The sequence below is a fragment of the Boleophthalmus pectinirostris genome, unplaced genomic scaffold (assembly GCF_026225935.1).
Source record: "Boleophthalmus pectinirostris isolate CB_2022bp ecotype Guang Dong unplaced genomic scaffold, ASM2622593v1 HiC_scaffold_13, whole genome shotgun sequence".
In the NCBI taxonomy this organism is placed as follows: Eukaryota; Metazoa; Chordata; class Actinopteri; order Gobiiformes; family Gobiidae; genus Boleophthalmus; species Boleophthalmus pectinirostris.
Genome location: NW_026571036.1, coordinates 26677702 through 26693902, shown reverse-complemented (window position 1 = coordinate 26693902; position 16201 = coordinate 26677702). Strand labels below are relative to the sequence as shown.

General features: G+C 38.1%; 1 protein-coding gene across 1 annotated transcript in view; it reads left to right on the top strand.

Annotated features, from left to right (window-relative positions):
- The window catches only part of mmut (methylmalonyl CoA mutase), a 61760-nt gene extending 45900 nt beyond the window's left edge, over positions 1-15860 (top strand). Inside the window, exons 11-13 of the mRNA XM_020918489.2 lie at positions 805-952; positions 7019-7186; positions 13660-15860. Coding sequence (XP_020774148.2) covers positions 805-952; positions 7019-7186; positions 13660-13788 — 445 coding nt within the window. The 3' untranslated portion in view covers positions 13789-15860. The remainder of the gene's footprint in view (positions 1-804; positions 953-7018; positions 7187-13659) is intronic.
- The last annotated feature ends 341 nt before the right edge of the window (positions 15861-16201 follow it).

Below are 16201 nucleotides of genomic sequence, written 5' to 3'. Positions count from 1 at the left end.
GACTTTTGCATTACTTTAAGGTACTTTCACCAAAATAACTGCATAGATGAGCGAAGAGTGAAGATGCCAAACTTTTGTGCCGTATATGGACTGAACCAGGACTGAACTAGGACTAAACCAGGACTGAACAAAAACTAAACAAGGACTAAACCAGGATTAAACCTGTTCTAAACCAGGACTAAACCAGGACTAAACCAGGTCTAAACCAGGACTAAACCAGGACTAAACCAGGTCTAAACCAGGACTAAAGGACTAAACCAGGTCTAAACCAGGACTAAGGTCTTCGCGGTCTACCCATCCCGACTCTCGAAACCATAACGATGGCGTTTCACTGCAGCTGATATCGCAGTGATTTTAGCGAATCTGTGTGAAGAAAAACAAAAAACCCACCACTTCAGTCCAGGTTAAAAAAGCATTGTGACATACATTACTCACATTTGCACCGAGTTAAATATTACCATCTTTTCCCCTCTGACGTCTTACATTACTGCGTTACAGCAAAAAGCAACACATTACAGTCACTCGTTACTTTGATAACACATTACTCCCAACACTGAAAAGATGTATATTTAGTTTACTTTATTCAACATTTTTTTTCCTTTGCCATATAATTCCATATTTCTTCATATCTTCTACTTTATATATTTTATGTCTTTTATATGTATATCATGTAGAAAGTTGTAAAAATGAAAAAAAAAAAAAAGAATGAGAGTGCGTGTCCAAACTTTTGACTGGTATTATTACGAAGTGGTACATATTTTTCTTATGATAAAGTGTATGTATTTGTTTTTGTTCTTGCTTTAGAGTTGCAGAATTTAAGAAGCTTGAAGGCCGTAACCCCCGTCTCCTCGTGGCTAAAATGGGGCAGGATGGACACGACAGAGGGGCCAAAGTTATCGCTACAGGATTTGCAGACCTGGGCTTCGATGTGGACATTGGACCACTCTTTCAGGTTAGAAAATCACAAATAAAAATGTAAAAATAATTGGTCCCTTTTCTATATTTTTTATACTAAAGGGCTGCTTCCTAACCATTTTTCTTCTAGTTCATGAAAACACCTTTTACTCCATACACTCTATTGTAGGTCGTATCATTCAGTCCTTTTTCGTTTTGTTTTCGTCTCTAATTGCTGCTTTTACAACTGTTCTTTTATGAATGAAAACCGTGTGGAAGCAATAGCCAGGGACAGACAGATGTATCCAATCAGAGACAACTGCCTGGGATTATCTCAGACTTGCCTGGGCTCCAGAATACACACTTCTCCAACACTTTACGAAGATCTGAGTCTGATCTCCCAGAGTTCAGATGGGTGTGATTGACAGGTGAACTAGCCAATCAGGGGCATACATGGTCTGTCCGTATCGAAACAAAAACAAAAAAAACTATCACCAGGGACTGAAAAATGTGTTGGATTTATGTAGCAGGGTAGCCGCAGGGTCTTAAAAGTCTTAAAAAGGTCTTAAAGTTCATGTTCCTAAATTAAGGTCTTAAATGTTAAACGGAGGGAGGAAAAAAAAAAAACGTAAAATCATGTAACGTGAATGAATGTCTAATTTGGAGTATACACACTTGGTTTCTGACACTGGCGGCAATGAGTAAAACCATCAGTGCAGTGGAGGAAGACGTTGGATGGATCATGGGGAAGTGTAGGTTTAATCCACAGCGGCTCTTAGATTCTAGATATAGTACCTGTAGTTGGTTGGTCATTATTAGAATTGGATCTGGTGTTTTTTCGCCCACATAATGGGTGCAGTGTTGGTGTTAATTTTCATTTATGTGGTCTTCAAAAGGCCTTTAAAAGAGCTGAAATTTGGGGTAGTCAAACCTGGGGATACTCTGTGTAGAATCAATGAGTGAAGTACTAAACTCTGTTAATCTGAGGTGACGAAAATGTATGAAATGATTTTGTTCAAAATGATAGCTGATCAGTGAGCTCCTTCGTTTTGTGGGGGTGGGAGACACTCTCAGTCCAGGCTCTAAATTAACATGTTAAGTGAGCACCCCCATCGAAGACTTTAGCACTTCCTTAGCCCATCCAACCAAAAATATCTGGTGCTGCCCCTGAATGTTTAAAAAAAATAAAAAATCCCAGGTACTTGTTTCTCTGTCTGTCATGGTTTTATTATAGAAATGAGAGAGGGGAGCTACTAGACCAGAAACATGAACATTTGTACAGGTCTTTTAATTCAGTATTGGGAACAAGGATTTAAGGGGGATGAATTGTCCTGAGCATTGATATGGTAAATGTCTCATCCAAATGGGAGCGGTTTCGCATCTTTTTCTGTTACATGCTGCTATACGAGAAAGCACGATGACATCACGTCAGCCATTTTGGTTGGCAAAAGCGTCCATATCAACAAGTCAGCATCAGCATTGTCAACAGTTATCAGCGAGTTTGAACTCTTCAAAGTAATGTTTTTGATCCTCAACATTCAGTGACTTAGAGAAATTAAATGCAAAACCTACTTCAAAATAGTTATTAATAGATAGAGTTATCTCATGACAGACATACAGTACGCAACGCAAGTGTCAACACAAATATTTCCTACCAGCCACTGTGCACATATGGAAAAGTCAGATGTAAACAAAAACGTTTTCTCGTATTCAGACATGCCGCTATTTAGACACTGACGTCCAATTGTCGGAGCAGCAGCATATACATTAATTATCAAGTGTCACACTACTGTGACTTTTTTATTTAATTGTCAGAGTAGCAGCACTTTACTATTTTTTGAACATTCCGTTTTTCCAACATGAATAATATTACTATTAGTGCTGTCATGCGATTAAAAAAATTGAGAGATTAATTAATTATGATCTGTAATTAATTAATCTAATTAATCTCATTTTAATCTCACCTAAAAATTGCTGAGAAAAGCCTTCAATTTGAGGTATTTTCATTTAAATTCATTATTACATTATTGTGGCAGATCAAAAGACTGATATAGAACAAAAAAAGTGACTTTATAAAGTCATTTATTGTTTAACAAATCTCTCAAATTGGTTGTTGAGCCCAAGTCTCCATGAATAAGAAACTGTTTGCTGTAAAGTAGCAAAGACGAGGAAATCTGAACATAATAACTTTTGTCTACTTAAAGACAATAAAAAGTCCAGTCTTTCCTTAACCATATTAAAAATATTATTGATAGAGAAATGCTTTATATATGAGATCACTGGTTTTAGTCCTTGTTTTAGTCCTTGTTTTAGTCCTGGTTTAGACCTGCTTTAGTCCTATTTTAGTCCTAGTTTAGTTCTGAAATGGATTAATCCTGGTTTTAGTCCTGGTGTTATTTCTGGTTTAGTCCTGGTTTAGACCTGGTTTTGACCTGGTTTTAGTTCTGGTTTTAGTTCTGGTTTTAGTTCTGGTTTTAGTCCTGGTTTAGACCTGGTTTAGTCCTGGACTGGATTAGTCCTGGTTTTAGTCTTGGTGTTAGTTCTGGTTTAGAGGCGCACAGGAGGAAGCGCGGTTTACGCAGCGTACGCGAGAAAACACGATCCACACGCGGCTCACGGGAGCACAGTCGATGTCCGCGCAGTAACTACGGAAGGAAACGTGGTCCGCGCGTTCTCAGGTTAATGACGATGATGAAGGTGTGTGTTTGTGTGTGTTTGTGTGTGTGTTGTGTGTGTGTGTGTGTGCGTGTCCCCTCATGTGGCAGGTCACTATAGGACAGTAGTGCAGACATCATGAGTCTATGCAGGTTGTTTTCACCAGTGACATTTAAGTTGTAGGCGATTTTATATTTGTTATTTTCTTTTATATTTCACGTCGGGAGAAGAATTTCCAAGACACGAATGTGTTTTTACCTGTGCACCTGTTCTACTGGCTTTTCGACCTCGTCAATTGTGTGACTGACGCCGCAAACGTGAACATGACGTTTACATCGCTGTTACTGCGCGCGTTTTGTGTGGGTTTCCGGCAATGAGTGGAATTACCGAAATAAAAAAATGTATAAATGTGTTTTTTTGTGTGTGTGTGTGTTGTTGTTGTCCCAACAACACATAAAAACAGGTTTTATAATAAAGCAACTCGCATACAGAAACACTAAAGTTAGAGATTAAAAATGAGATTAACGCAATTAAAAAACATTTCGCGCTAAATATGACTGTAATTAATTAATCGCAATTAACGCGATAATTTGACACCCCTAATTACTATGATAGTCTTTTATACAGCACTTGATTAGAGAGTACTTGGGCCACATAATTCAAGGGTTTGTTTTCATACCTGACAGTTTCGACTGCTCACTAGTGCTCTTCCTCAAAGTGCTCACGTGAGGTCACTCTGAGGAAGAGCGCTAGTGAGCAGTCGAAACTGTCAGGTATGAAAACAAACCCTTGGTCTGAAAAAAGAACTGAATTACATAAAATATCAGAAGACCAAATGAACTTCTTTAGACTTGGGCCACAGAGGAGATCAGACAGTGGGAAAATGTCCTAACTGATTGTCATGGGAAACAGTCTTGCATTTCAAAAAAGAGCATAGGCCAGCCTTCGAGAAAAAAATAATCTAAAACAGAGGTTGCATGGGCCCTTTGTGCTATAAGTCGCTCCGGAGTATAAGGCGCACCAGCCAAAAAATGCGCAATGAAGAAGAACAAAACATATATAAGTCGCACTTTTTGGGGAAATGTATTTTGTAAAATCAGAGACCAGGAACCAACATTTCATCTTGAAAGGCAAGTTATAGTAATAACAACAGAATAAAGAACAGCAGGTTAATATGTTAATGTAACATATAAACAGTTCTTCAGATAATTATAGCATAAACAACATAACATAAGTTTACCAAACTCACTCCAAATCACTAAATCCATTAAATTCTTCATCCTTGGTGTCACTTCTGCGCGACCTCCAGAGATAAACCATAGATCCATGATGTAAACAGAGCGCCGCTTCCTCTCCTGCATATTTGTCGTCAGACTTGGCATCATTTTCAGTTAGTATTATTCCGACCTTTCTGAATCCCGACAGGATGGTTTCAATTGTCATTGAAGTTCAGGCTTTGTCCATCCATCCAGTGACTTCCAGGAAAGTTACATGGTGCACCCGCCTGGTTGCATGAAGCTGTGTTCTCCATCCCTGCTTTCTGCCAGTCCCTCACAAGTTCCTCGCTCACTCCAAACTTTCTTTCTGCTGCTCGATTACCGTTTTCTGCTGAATATTTCACTATTTGCAACAGGACAGTGGCTTTTTCTACAGGAGGCATGCACAGTAGAGTGCGAAGTGACAATGGTACAGGAGTCTAGATACTGACACAGGAGCCTAGAGCGCCCTCTCATGGCTGAAAATTGTAATATATGAGTCGCACTGGAGTATAAGTCGCAGGGAACACCCAAACCATGAAAAAAAGCGTAATTTATAGTCTGAAAAATACGGTACACATACACATATATGACGATGAAATTTGATTGTATACGCATTAGGCCCCTATTTCTTTTGGCCAAATCAATTAAATGTAGGTGACTAATGGCCAAGCTTGGCTACACATTGCAATTTGGACACTCCAAATACAGTCCCTGACAAAAGTCTTGTCATTTATCCATTTTGTAGACACAACAGCTAATAATAACCTGACTTTGAATTAATCCTTTGGTTTTAAAAATGGCTCATATGGAAGCTAAAGGTCAACTTGCACCCAAGCGACAAGACTTTTGTCAGTGACTGTATGACATGTCAGAATAGAGATACTAAAAACTGTTGGAAAACTGGCATGTCTAAATAGAGACATGTCGTAATGAAGGAATGTCAGAATGGGGAGTGGACTCCATCTTTTTCTATTTCAGTTTCAACATACGTTACCAGATTTTAAATTTTTTTTCTCTTCAAAACAGTTTCCCGATACTATAATATGTTAATACCATAGCCTTATACTGTCTTTACTGTCGTTAGTCTGCCCCGTATAAATGTAGTGTGGCTTTTCAGGGTCTGATCCAGAGGCACAGTTAGATGCAGTATGAATACAGATTTTTTTTTACCATACTAACCTCTTTGTAAATTCTGTACAGAGCAGAATAGAAGCCACGCTGTCTCTGCCCTCCACATATAAAACCGCACACTGATGCAACACAGAGGACTCAATGAATAATATATGTTATAGTAATACGTAGTAGGGTGAAGTAGTAGTGAAGAGGCCTGTCATATATCCACTTATATTTCAAAAACAAACAGGATTCAAGGCTATTACTTCATTGCAGCTGCAGCACATGGGTCGTATGGTTAGAAAATGGTTTACTCATATAATGTATAAAGAAATGGAGTTACTAGTGAGTGTGACGTCACCCACAGCGTTCAGCTCCAGTCAAATGAAGCTCACAAAGGCTGGCAGTTATAGGAGCAAATAGGAACTAGGAATCTTGCATCCTGCCAGTGGTGGAACATAATAAAGTACAAATACCTAAAAAGTGTACTATATAGGATAAAAGTACTTGACAGTCAAAATGAGCATATTCAAAGGTTTATTAGATCTCAAAATACATTTTACTCTTCAAGTACATTTTTAAACATTTTTTTTTTTTTTTATACTTTTACTTCAGTAGGTTTTTTTTGTTTTTTTTTTTCCTGTGGTACTTTTATTTTTTTGCTCTGGTATCTGTCCTCTTAAAGGTGCACTATGTAACTTTTTGTTAGGGGGTCCGTCACCTTCTTGTTTCTATGAAAATGCCATTGCTCTGCTTGGAATGTTCCACAGTATGACTTTAAACAGATCTATCTTATGTTTATTCAATTACAGTTTTGGTTTTATAGCTCAAAAATACGTGTCCACAGATCTGACCTTTAACTTGGTTTGGTTTGGTCTCCGTGGTGATAGAAAGGTTTAATGTCATACTGTGAAACATACCAGACAAAGCAATAACATTTCCCAATGGAGAAAAGCATTTGACAGACCCTCCACCAGAAAAGTTACACAATGCACCTTTAACTAACATAACTGAGTACTTCTTCCACCTCTGCTTCCTGCTCATGTAGCTTGTATTCCTTGTTATTTGTTTTTGATTGTGAGTTGTGTTCCTCTCAGACTCCGGTGGAGGTGGCTCAGCAGGCCGTGGACGCAGACGTTCACTGTGTCGGCGTGAGCACTCTCGCGGCCGGACACAAAACTCTGGTCCCTGAACTCATCAAAGAACTGCGCAAACTTAACCGCCCCGACATCCTGGTGATCTGCGGAGGGGTCATTCCACCTCAGGTAAGTGGAGCATTATGGGTAATAGTCCCAACACTGAGTCTAGGGATGTCAAGGTTAAAAAGGCCCATATTTCTCTGTTTTCTGATCTACTGTATCTTACAATGTAGTTTCCTCATCACAAACAGACCTGGAGATGTCAGATGAAGAAGAGCGCTTCACTGGGTCATAAAAAATTCAAAAGTAGCAGTACTGGTGCTCTACGAGGGTTAAACTTGAAATTGGAACAAAAAGTAGTCCTTACTGAAAAATGTGAAGATGAGCAAGTTACAAACCCGACGCACAACAACTGAATAGATTAGAAAGTCCTTTACATGGAGGGATGCCAACACGTTTTGAACAGCAAGATGGTCTTCTTCAGGGCGTAAGTGTAGAACAGGACACACAGGTGTCATTAAATACAGTTACATTACATCATGTGGTAACGTCACATGACGATAGGAAAAAGAAACAAAAAAGGTTGGCCAACTGTCAATTGTCTCAAAAAGAAACCTTTTGGATTGTAACTTTAAAGTCCACACAACATCTGGGCCGAAATGACGATTTGGATTATTCAGTGTTCTGCTGAACAGTTTCATATACATTAAGAAACTGTTTCTTAATGTATATGATGTTTTGATTTGTGGTCCAGTGGTGTCAGATTGTGTCAGATTGTTTACTTGTATATTTATTATTGCATATGTGGTGAACACTCCTACCTATCTCCAACATGTCATGTGTATGTTGTTTCTGTTCTGTGGATCTGCCCGTCACCTATACATTCCTCGTGGTTGACCAACCTTTTTGGATTCTTTTTCCTATAGTCATATGATGTTGTCACATGATGGCAATGTCACTGTATTTAATGACACCTGTGAGACCTGTTTGACCCTTATGCACGGATGAAGAACATCTTGCTGGTTGAAACATTTAATAAAGGACTTTTAATATATTGAGTCGGTGTGCCTCGGGTTTATATCTTGCCCACCTTTATATTTGTCAGTAAGGGCTACATTTTGTTCAGACCTAGAGTTGCATTTTGTTTCATTTACACATGTTTAACACACAAACACTGCATATTCAGGCTGAGTTCTTCTCGCAAACAGAAAACACTGTTCCACCTTGTGATGTCATGTGATAATACAGGAAGTGCTCCACTGTGTTTTTAAACTCCGTACACCTGTACTAGAATCATTTGGATGATTTCAGATCAGGAATTGTCAGGCTCTACTGAACTAAAGGTAAACTGTAGTAACTTGAAAACAATCTCTAAACTAAGTCATCTTATAATCTTGTTTCCTCATGAAAAACAGACCTGGAGTTGTGTTTTGTTTCATTCACACATGTTTGAGTAATCCTGTATTATTATTATTATTATCTTGTGATGTCATGATGCGGTAAAGAAAGCCCCGCTGTTCAATTCGGCAGAACACCTGTTCCTCTCCTCTTCCTCTCCTGCTTCTCTCCATGCGGGGAAACTTTTCTCCTCTCGCTCAACTCAATATGACCTCCTCAAATCAGCACCTTTCCTCTCTTCTCAAAGCCTCGCACTGTGTCTTTTATTTTATAAGTAATCTGCAGAGAAAATGCAAATTTATAACACAGCGAGAGTTGTGTTAAAGCCTTTTTAAGCTCCGTGAACTCAGCGTGCCGCGTTTCGATGTGAGCTGGCCTTTAGAGATGTGAACAGACTAATGATAAAGTGTTACTCAAAAATGTGTGAATGAAGCACAGCACATGAGGTAACAGATTATAACATGGCCAAGCGCTCACAAGAGTCAATTCTGTGTAATACAGGACCTTTTAAATACATTTGCCCTGAATCCATCAACATTGACTAATTACAGATTATCAATGGAATTTTCAGTGGTTCTTTTCCCCATGTGAGCGCTTCATTTAGTTACACTGCAGAGTCATATGCATTAGTTTCCTCTTTAAAGACTTCACGGATTGAGGTTTTGAGAGGCTGCACCAGAGCGGCAAATTACTGAAAACAAGAAACCAAGCCGAAGCGATTTGAAACCATTTCCAGTGGTGAACAACACAACGTTCTGTGCGGAGAGATTAAACTTGACTGCAAATTAAACAAAATTATCTGAAACAAAACAAACAACTACAATGGAGTAGGACTAGCACGGACTTTCACTTTAAAGAGCCTGTAGTACTCTATTTTATGTTCTAATGCTGTTTCTTTGTCACAAACCTGGAGTTGTGTTTTGTTTCATTCACATTTTTAACACACAAACCCTGCAGATTTACGATTTCTTCTGGTGCGCCACTGCATTTTTAAACTACATACACCTTCACTGGAATCATTTGGATAATTTCAGACCTGGAATTGCCAATCTCTACTAAACTAAATATAAAAGGAGATGTTCACTTGAAAATGACCGCTTCATGACATCACAAGGTGGAACAGAGCATTTTGAGCTTTGGAGATGTAGACAGAGTTAAAAGAGTTACTCAGACATGTGCCAATGAAATAAAACACAACTCCAGATCTGTTTTTGAGGAGGGAACAACATTATAACATGACTTAAAGCTCACAGGGGTCAATTTTGAGTACCGTATTTGTCACTCTGGAGAATAAGTCGCAGCAGCCAAAAACTGCGTAATGAAGAAGAAAAATACGTTTATAAGTCGCACTGGACTATAAGTCACACTTTTTGGGGGAAATTAATTTTATAAAATCAGAGACCAGAAACCGACATTTGATCTTGAAAGTCAAGTTCTAGTAATAACAATAGAAGAGAGAACAACAAACTGTTAACGTCACATATGAACAGTTCTTCAGATAAACTATAAGATAAACAACAGAACAGAACAAGTTTACCAAACTCTCCATCTCACTCCAAATCACTAAATCCATTCAATTCTTCATCCTCGGTGTCACTTCTGAACGACTCGGCCTCAACCTCCAGAGGTAAACAGAGCGACGCTTCCTCTTCTGTGTCGCGGTCGTCAGACTCAGCATCAGTTCTAGTTAGAATTATTCCGGTCTTTCTGACAGGATGGTTTCAGTTGTTACTGAAGTCAAGTAAATGTCAAATTGTTCAGTGGTGCATAATGGTGTGATCTACTGACGTGATACAGACAGGACAGAGGCTCTTTCTGCAGGAGACATGTGCAGTAGAGTGAAGTGACAGTGGTACAGGAGGAACAGGAGCAGCAGATAGTCTCACACACAAGACTAGAACCTCTCAAGGCTCCAGTGTGAACATTTTCATATATAAGACGCACCAGAGTATAAATCATAGGAAAACCCAAACCATGAAAAAAGTGTGACTGTAGTCCAAAAAAATATGGTAATATGGGACTTAATTAGTAAATTATTATTTTGTTTAGTAAAATTTGTTGAAACAAAAGAAACAACAACATCAATGGAGTATTACTTGCTAGGACTTTTTTCACTCATTCAATTTGTCTTTCAATAAATTACAGATGCTGAACAATATATTTTGGGCTAAGTATTTGTGTGTGTGTAACTTGAGTTGTCTTTTGTTTTATTCACACATGTTTGAGTAATCCTTTTTAGTAACATTAGTCTGTCGGCATCTCCAAAGCTCAAAATGCTCTGCTCCACCTTGTGATGTCATAAAGTGGTAGTTAAGATAACAGCTATCTTCACCTTGTGCTCATTAGAGATTGGCAGTTCCATCCCTGAAACAATCCAAATGTTTCTAGTGAAGGTGTGTGGAGTTGAACAACACAAAACACAGCGGTGGAGCGTTTTCTGTTTGAGACAAGAACTCATCTTAAAAATCTGCAGGGTTTATGAGTTAAATAAACATGTGTGAAAGGATCAAAACACAACTCCAGGTCTGTTTTTGACAAGGAAACAACATGATAATAGATCAGAAAATTGCGTAATATGGGCCCATGAAAGAAAAATCAATATGGCGTGTTGAAAATTATATTCTATTGTCTAAAAAATAATAAAAAGAACATACACGAGCCGAGAAGACGGGCAAGCACGACTGACCACAATGAACCATCCCACCAGATCAATTGTACTACTCTGCTTCTGTTCGGAACACAGCACAATCATTTACATAATTATAACATTTCATAAAACGAGCTCTAAATTACTATACCGAGAAAAAATGTGCAAACAGATAACTTTCCTTTGTTGTGTCTCCTGTGCCATTCAAACTAACCACTGTCATTATCTGTGTATCTTCTCCAGCCCTGTTCAGAAGCGGAGAGAATAACCCTGTTGACATGATTGTAGACACATAAGTGATTGCTATCCAGACTTACTCCCCCTTATCATTTTTTCCCAGAATTCAGCAGTGCTCTTGACAAAGCTTCTGTATAGCTAAGATAAGCTTGTGCTGCGTATAATTGGTTACTGCTACTTTGGCGTCTGTATATAGCCCATATTTTATTCATTATAAGGGGACAGAGTGTTCAGCGTGTGGTAATTAGAGGTCCCTGTACTTTTGAATACGAGCAATAGGGTTCACACTGTATGTTTTTATTGTGTATGATTTAATTAACCGTACACTGCGATGTCTCCAAGCGCTACAGCCGCTCGTATGATTTTAGACTGAGTGGTTGTGTAGCAGAGTTAATATTATTTTTCATTTAAACGTGCATTGTGTAACTTAACTGGTGGAGGGTCCGTCAAACGCGTTAGTCCACGGAGACGTTATTGCTTCGTCCGGAATGTTTCACAGTATGGTATTTATTAAACCTTTCTAGACCAAGTTACAGGTCAGATCTGTAGAGACCAGTCAGAATGTTGTTTTTCTAGGTATTTTTGAGTTATAAAACCGCATGTAGTTGAATAAATGTAAAGTAGAGCTGACATGTCCATAGAAACAAGCAGGTAACAGACCTTCCAGCCAAAAAGTTACACCTTTACCCTATATTCAACCAAGAGAGTCCTGACCAAGAAGCAGCAGTTTAACACATAGTTACTAGAGCTGTAACGATAAAAAAAAATCTAAATCTCATGGTACAATAGTTTCACAATATACATTTCACGGTATGGTATTTATTGCGATATTTTGTGGAGGCAAACAAAATTGTGAACATGTTACTTAAAAGTGCTTAAAACTGTTATTTCTTTATGTAGTTTGCACCAAAACAGAGCAAATGATCATGGTTGCTGTAGTTCCCTCTTTTTTTTTAAACCTTTGCCAGTGTACTGTAGAGAAGCAAAGACTAGGATCTGTTAACGTAAGATGTTTTGTTTGCTAAAACAAAATAAAAAGCCCAGACTTTCCTTAAACATATTAATATTATTGATAGATATAAATTATTTCTATGAGATCACTGCTGCCTGAAATTATTTAGTCCTTGTTTTAGTCCTGGTTTAGCTCAAAATGTGAAAACAGGAACATACCACTATGTAATCCATCCTCATTGAAACAGTAACTGTAACTGAATACAGTTACTCATAATTTGTACTCTGATTACGTAACACCGGTACATGTAATCTGTTCCTCCCCAACACTGGCTATTGCTGCATCATAACAATGAATTTAAGCAAAGAAACTCATCACGATATCATGATACTTTGGTTATTGTTACACCTCTATTAGTTATAGAACATACAAATAGCAATAAAATGACATGGAAGGATCACATTATTGACAATGTCTCAGTTAATCATACTATAATCATTATTACAGTTTGATCTCTTATAGGTCTTATATTACACAAAATTGTCTCTTGTGAGCTTTTGTTTCTTTCACACATTTGAGCAATTCTGGTTTATAGAGAACCTGCAATCATGTGACCGTTTTTGTTTCGCCCGCCATATCGACAGCCCTGACGACTGTAGCTAGCATTCTAGTAACATGGCTTGTCTGTTGTCGGGTCATAAATTCCCCGATTTATGGCAGCCAGTGTGCGAAATACGGGGGGTGCCCACCCGATTAACCCATCACAGCTGCTTAAAAAGCCTCAAGGAAAAAAAAAAAAAGTCCAGACGCCATCCCATACGGACCTGGACAGGGTCAGACCGATGTCCCTGATGTTCCTTCAGTTGCAAAAGGAATCTATCTGAGTTCAGTGTACAATGTACATCTAAGTACAATGGCAGTCGATTGGCGGTCTGGCTCGCTGGAAGTGGATCAGGGCAAGGCCGTGATGTCACATGCAGGATCTCTATTAGTCTGTCTACATCTCCAAAGCTCAAAATGCTCTGCTTCACTTTGTCATGTCATCAAATGGTAATTAACAACTCCTTTTACCTTTTGTTTAGTAGAGACTGAAATCATCCAAATGATTCTAGTGAAGGAGTGTGGAGTTTAAAAACACAGTCGAGCACTTCTTGTATTACCACATGACATCTCAATGCCATGTGTAGACAGACTAATAATAAAGAGTTACTCAAACATGTGTAAATGAAACAAAACACAACTCCAGGTGTGTTTTTGAGGAGGAAACAGCATCATAACATGACTTAAAGTTCACAAGAGTCATTGTTGCATAATATAGGATATACATTTCCTTTTCTTATACTGTTGCTTTGTTTCTATTTGCAGGATTACGAGTTCTTGTACGAGAGCGGAGTCTGCGCCATCTTTGGTCCTGGCACCAGAATCCCACAGGCAGCGGTGGAGGTGCTGGAAAACATCGAGAAGAGTCTGGAGACGATCAGACAGGCCCTGTGAACACAAGAGAGCTTCATCCTGTGTCACATACACTTCACTGCACCGAAATAGACTCTGTGTGATAAACAAACTCCAAACTCAAAACAGGATGTACGTAATTATTCTTGATGATGTTTTTCTATTTTGGTAACACTTTAGTTTAGGGACAACATACTTAAGGCTGATTAGGAGTAATACGCAGACTAATGGTGTCTTCACACTTTGGGTTTGGGCACAGTTGAAGTTCTAATGTAGATTTGATCTGGTCCTGCTTTAGTCCTGGTTTAGTTCTTGTCTAGCCTTGGTTTAGTTCCAAGTTTAGTTCCAGTTTAGTTTAAATGGTCCTTATTACACTATTTTCTGATCTCTCTTATAATGTAGTTTCCTCATCACAAACAAACAGACCTGGACTTGTGTTTTGTTTCATTCACACATTTAACATACAAATACTGTATATTTAGGCGGAGTGCTTCTCTCAAACTGAACAAACTAATACTGATGAATGTAATACAGGAAGTGCTCCACTGTGGTTTTAAACTCCATACACTTTTGCTGGAATCATTTGGATCATTTCAGCCCTGGAATTGCAGTCTGTACTGAACTAAAGATAAATGGAGCAGCTTCATGACATCACAATGTGGAGCGGAGCATTTTGAGCCTCGGAGATGTAATAATCCACGATTACTCAAATGTGTGTGTGAATAAAACAAAACACAACTCTGTTTTTGATGAGGTTACAACATTATAACATAAAACGTATCACAAGAGTCATTTTTGTGTAATATAGGACCTTTAATGTGGTAATTGGGCAAAAGTGAATACATCATAAGTGGTTAATTAGATCTTTGCTGATAATAAAGTATTATTATGTATTTCACAAAAATGTTTTCCACCATATTCTTAATCGTGTTTTTTTTTTATACTATCTGAAATATTATCTTGATATGCATAGGTGTACTGCATAACATTTCCAGTGGAGGGTCCACCACCTGCTTGTCTCCATGGAAATGTTATAGTTTAATGTAGAATGTTCCACAGTATAGATTAAACCCGTCTATCCTGAGTGAGACGCCACTACGCTACATTACAGTTCAGATTTGTGGAGAGTCTGCCCTATTCACAGAAGGAATTATTATATTTTGAGCAATAGAAACACCCATAATAAATGCTAGATGTTCATAACATGAAACATTCCAGGGAACACAGTAACATCTTCATGGAGACAAGCAGGTAGCGGACCCTCCACCTTTAATTTGTGGTCCCTAAACTAAATTGTTACCTCAATTTTCTGTAAAGTAAGGACCCAGACTGGAAACGCTTTTACTGAATGTTTCTGAAACAGTTCAATTCCACATGATCAGATAAAAAATTTACACATTATATAATTTCACTTTTGTAATATTTGATAAGAATTCAACCCAATGTACTAAAACTTTGAAACACAGAAGTAGTGATTTTATGTTGTATTTCAGTAGACTCTATTCACACTCACCAGAAGACTTTTGGAAACATGTGGATGACGACTTCCGGTGTAGTTCCCGACAGTGGGCTTGTGATAAAACCATGGATTCAGGAGCAGCGTCTTCACAACCTGACAAAGTTTTCCATGGCAACAAACTGGTTGGAACTGTTAGTCAAAAAAAGATGTAATTTTAGCGTTTCTTTATGTTCCGCAGATTAAGTGAGACAAATGAATAGGAAATTTCTAAAAGGAAAAAAAGAAAGAATACAATGACGTCTAAATCAAGAAAACTGGCCCATTTTCTCAGTTTTCTTAAAGTTACTATCACCAAAAAAGCCCAAAAGAAGTCGTCATCTGCATGTTTCCAAACGTCTTCCGGTTTTGTGACATAATGGAGCATTTTTTTAAGCTAAAGTCCATGATATGATTTTTGTCAAGTCCCCAAAATATTGAAAACCTACTCTATAAATCTCAGAAATGCAGTAGATTAATTGTATAATTTTACTTTACTTTACCACCATGTCTTCTGTTGCCTTTTTTATTCATGATTAAGATTTCCAAGATTCAAGTGGTAATGTCAGATTCACCAGGTTTTTTTTTTTTTTTTTTTTTTGGAATTGATTTAGTATTTGGAGACTGTTGCCTTTCCATTAAGATCTGCTGTGTAGATTTTTGCTGATTATAATAAAACAAAACTATAAAATACAATGAACTCTTCTGACTATCTTTGTGATTATGTGTTGCTCCTGGTGCTCTATCATGTAAAAGCTTTGAACAAAACATAAAGACGCACAAAAGAAGACTGAGAAGAACTGAGGTGCGTGACAAACACAAATCAGTATAGTTGTGTTTGCGTCTGCATACATGCTTAAAAGATGAATAACGTAACTGGTGATAAACACAACAATGGAGCACTGTTCTTTGTATTTCTTTATGTATTCAGGTCCTAAAGGCAGTTCTCAGGCTTCACAC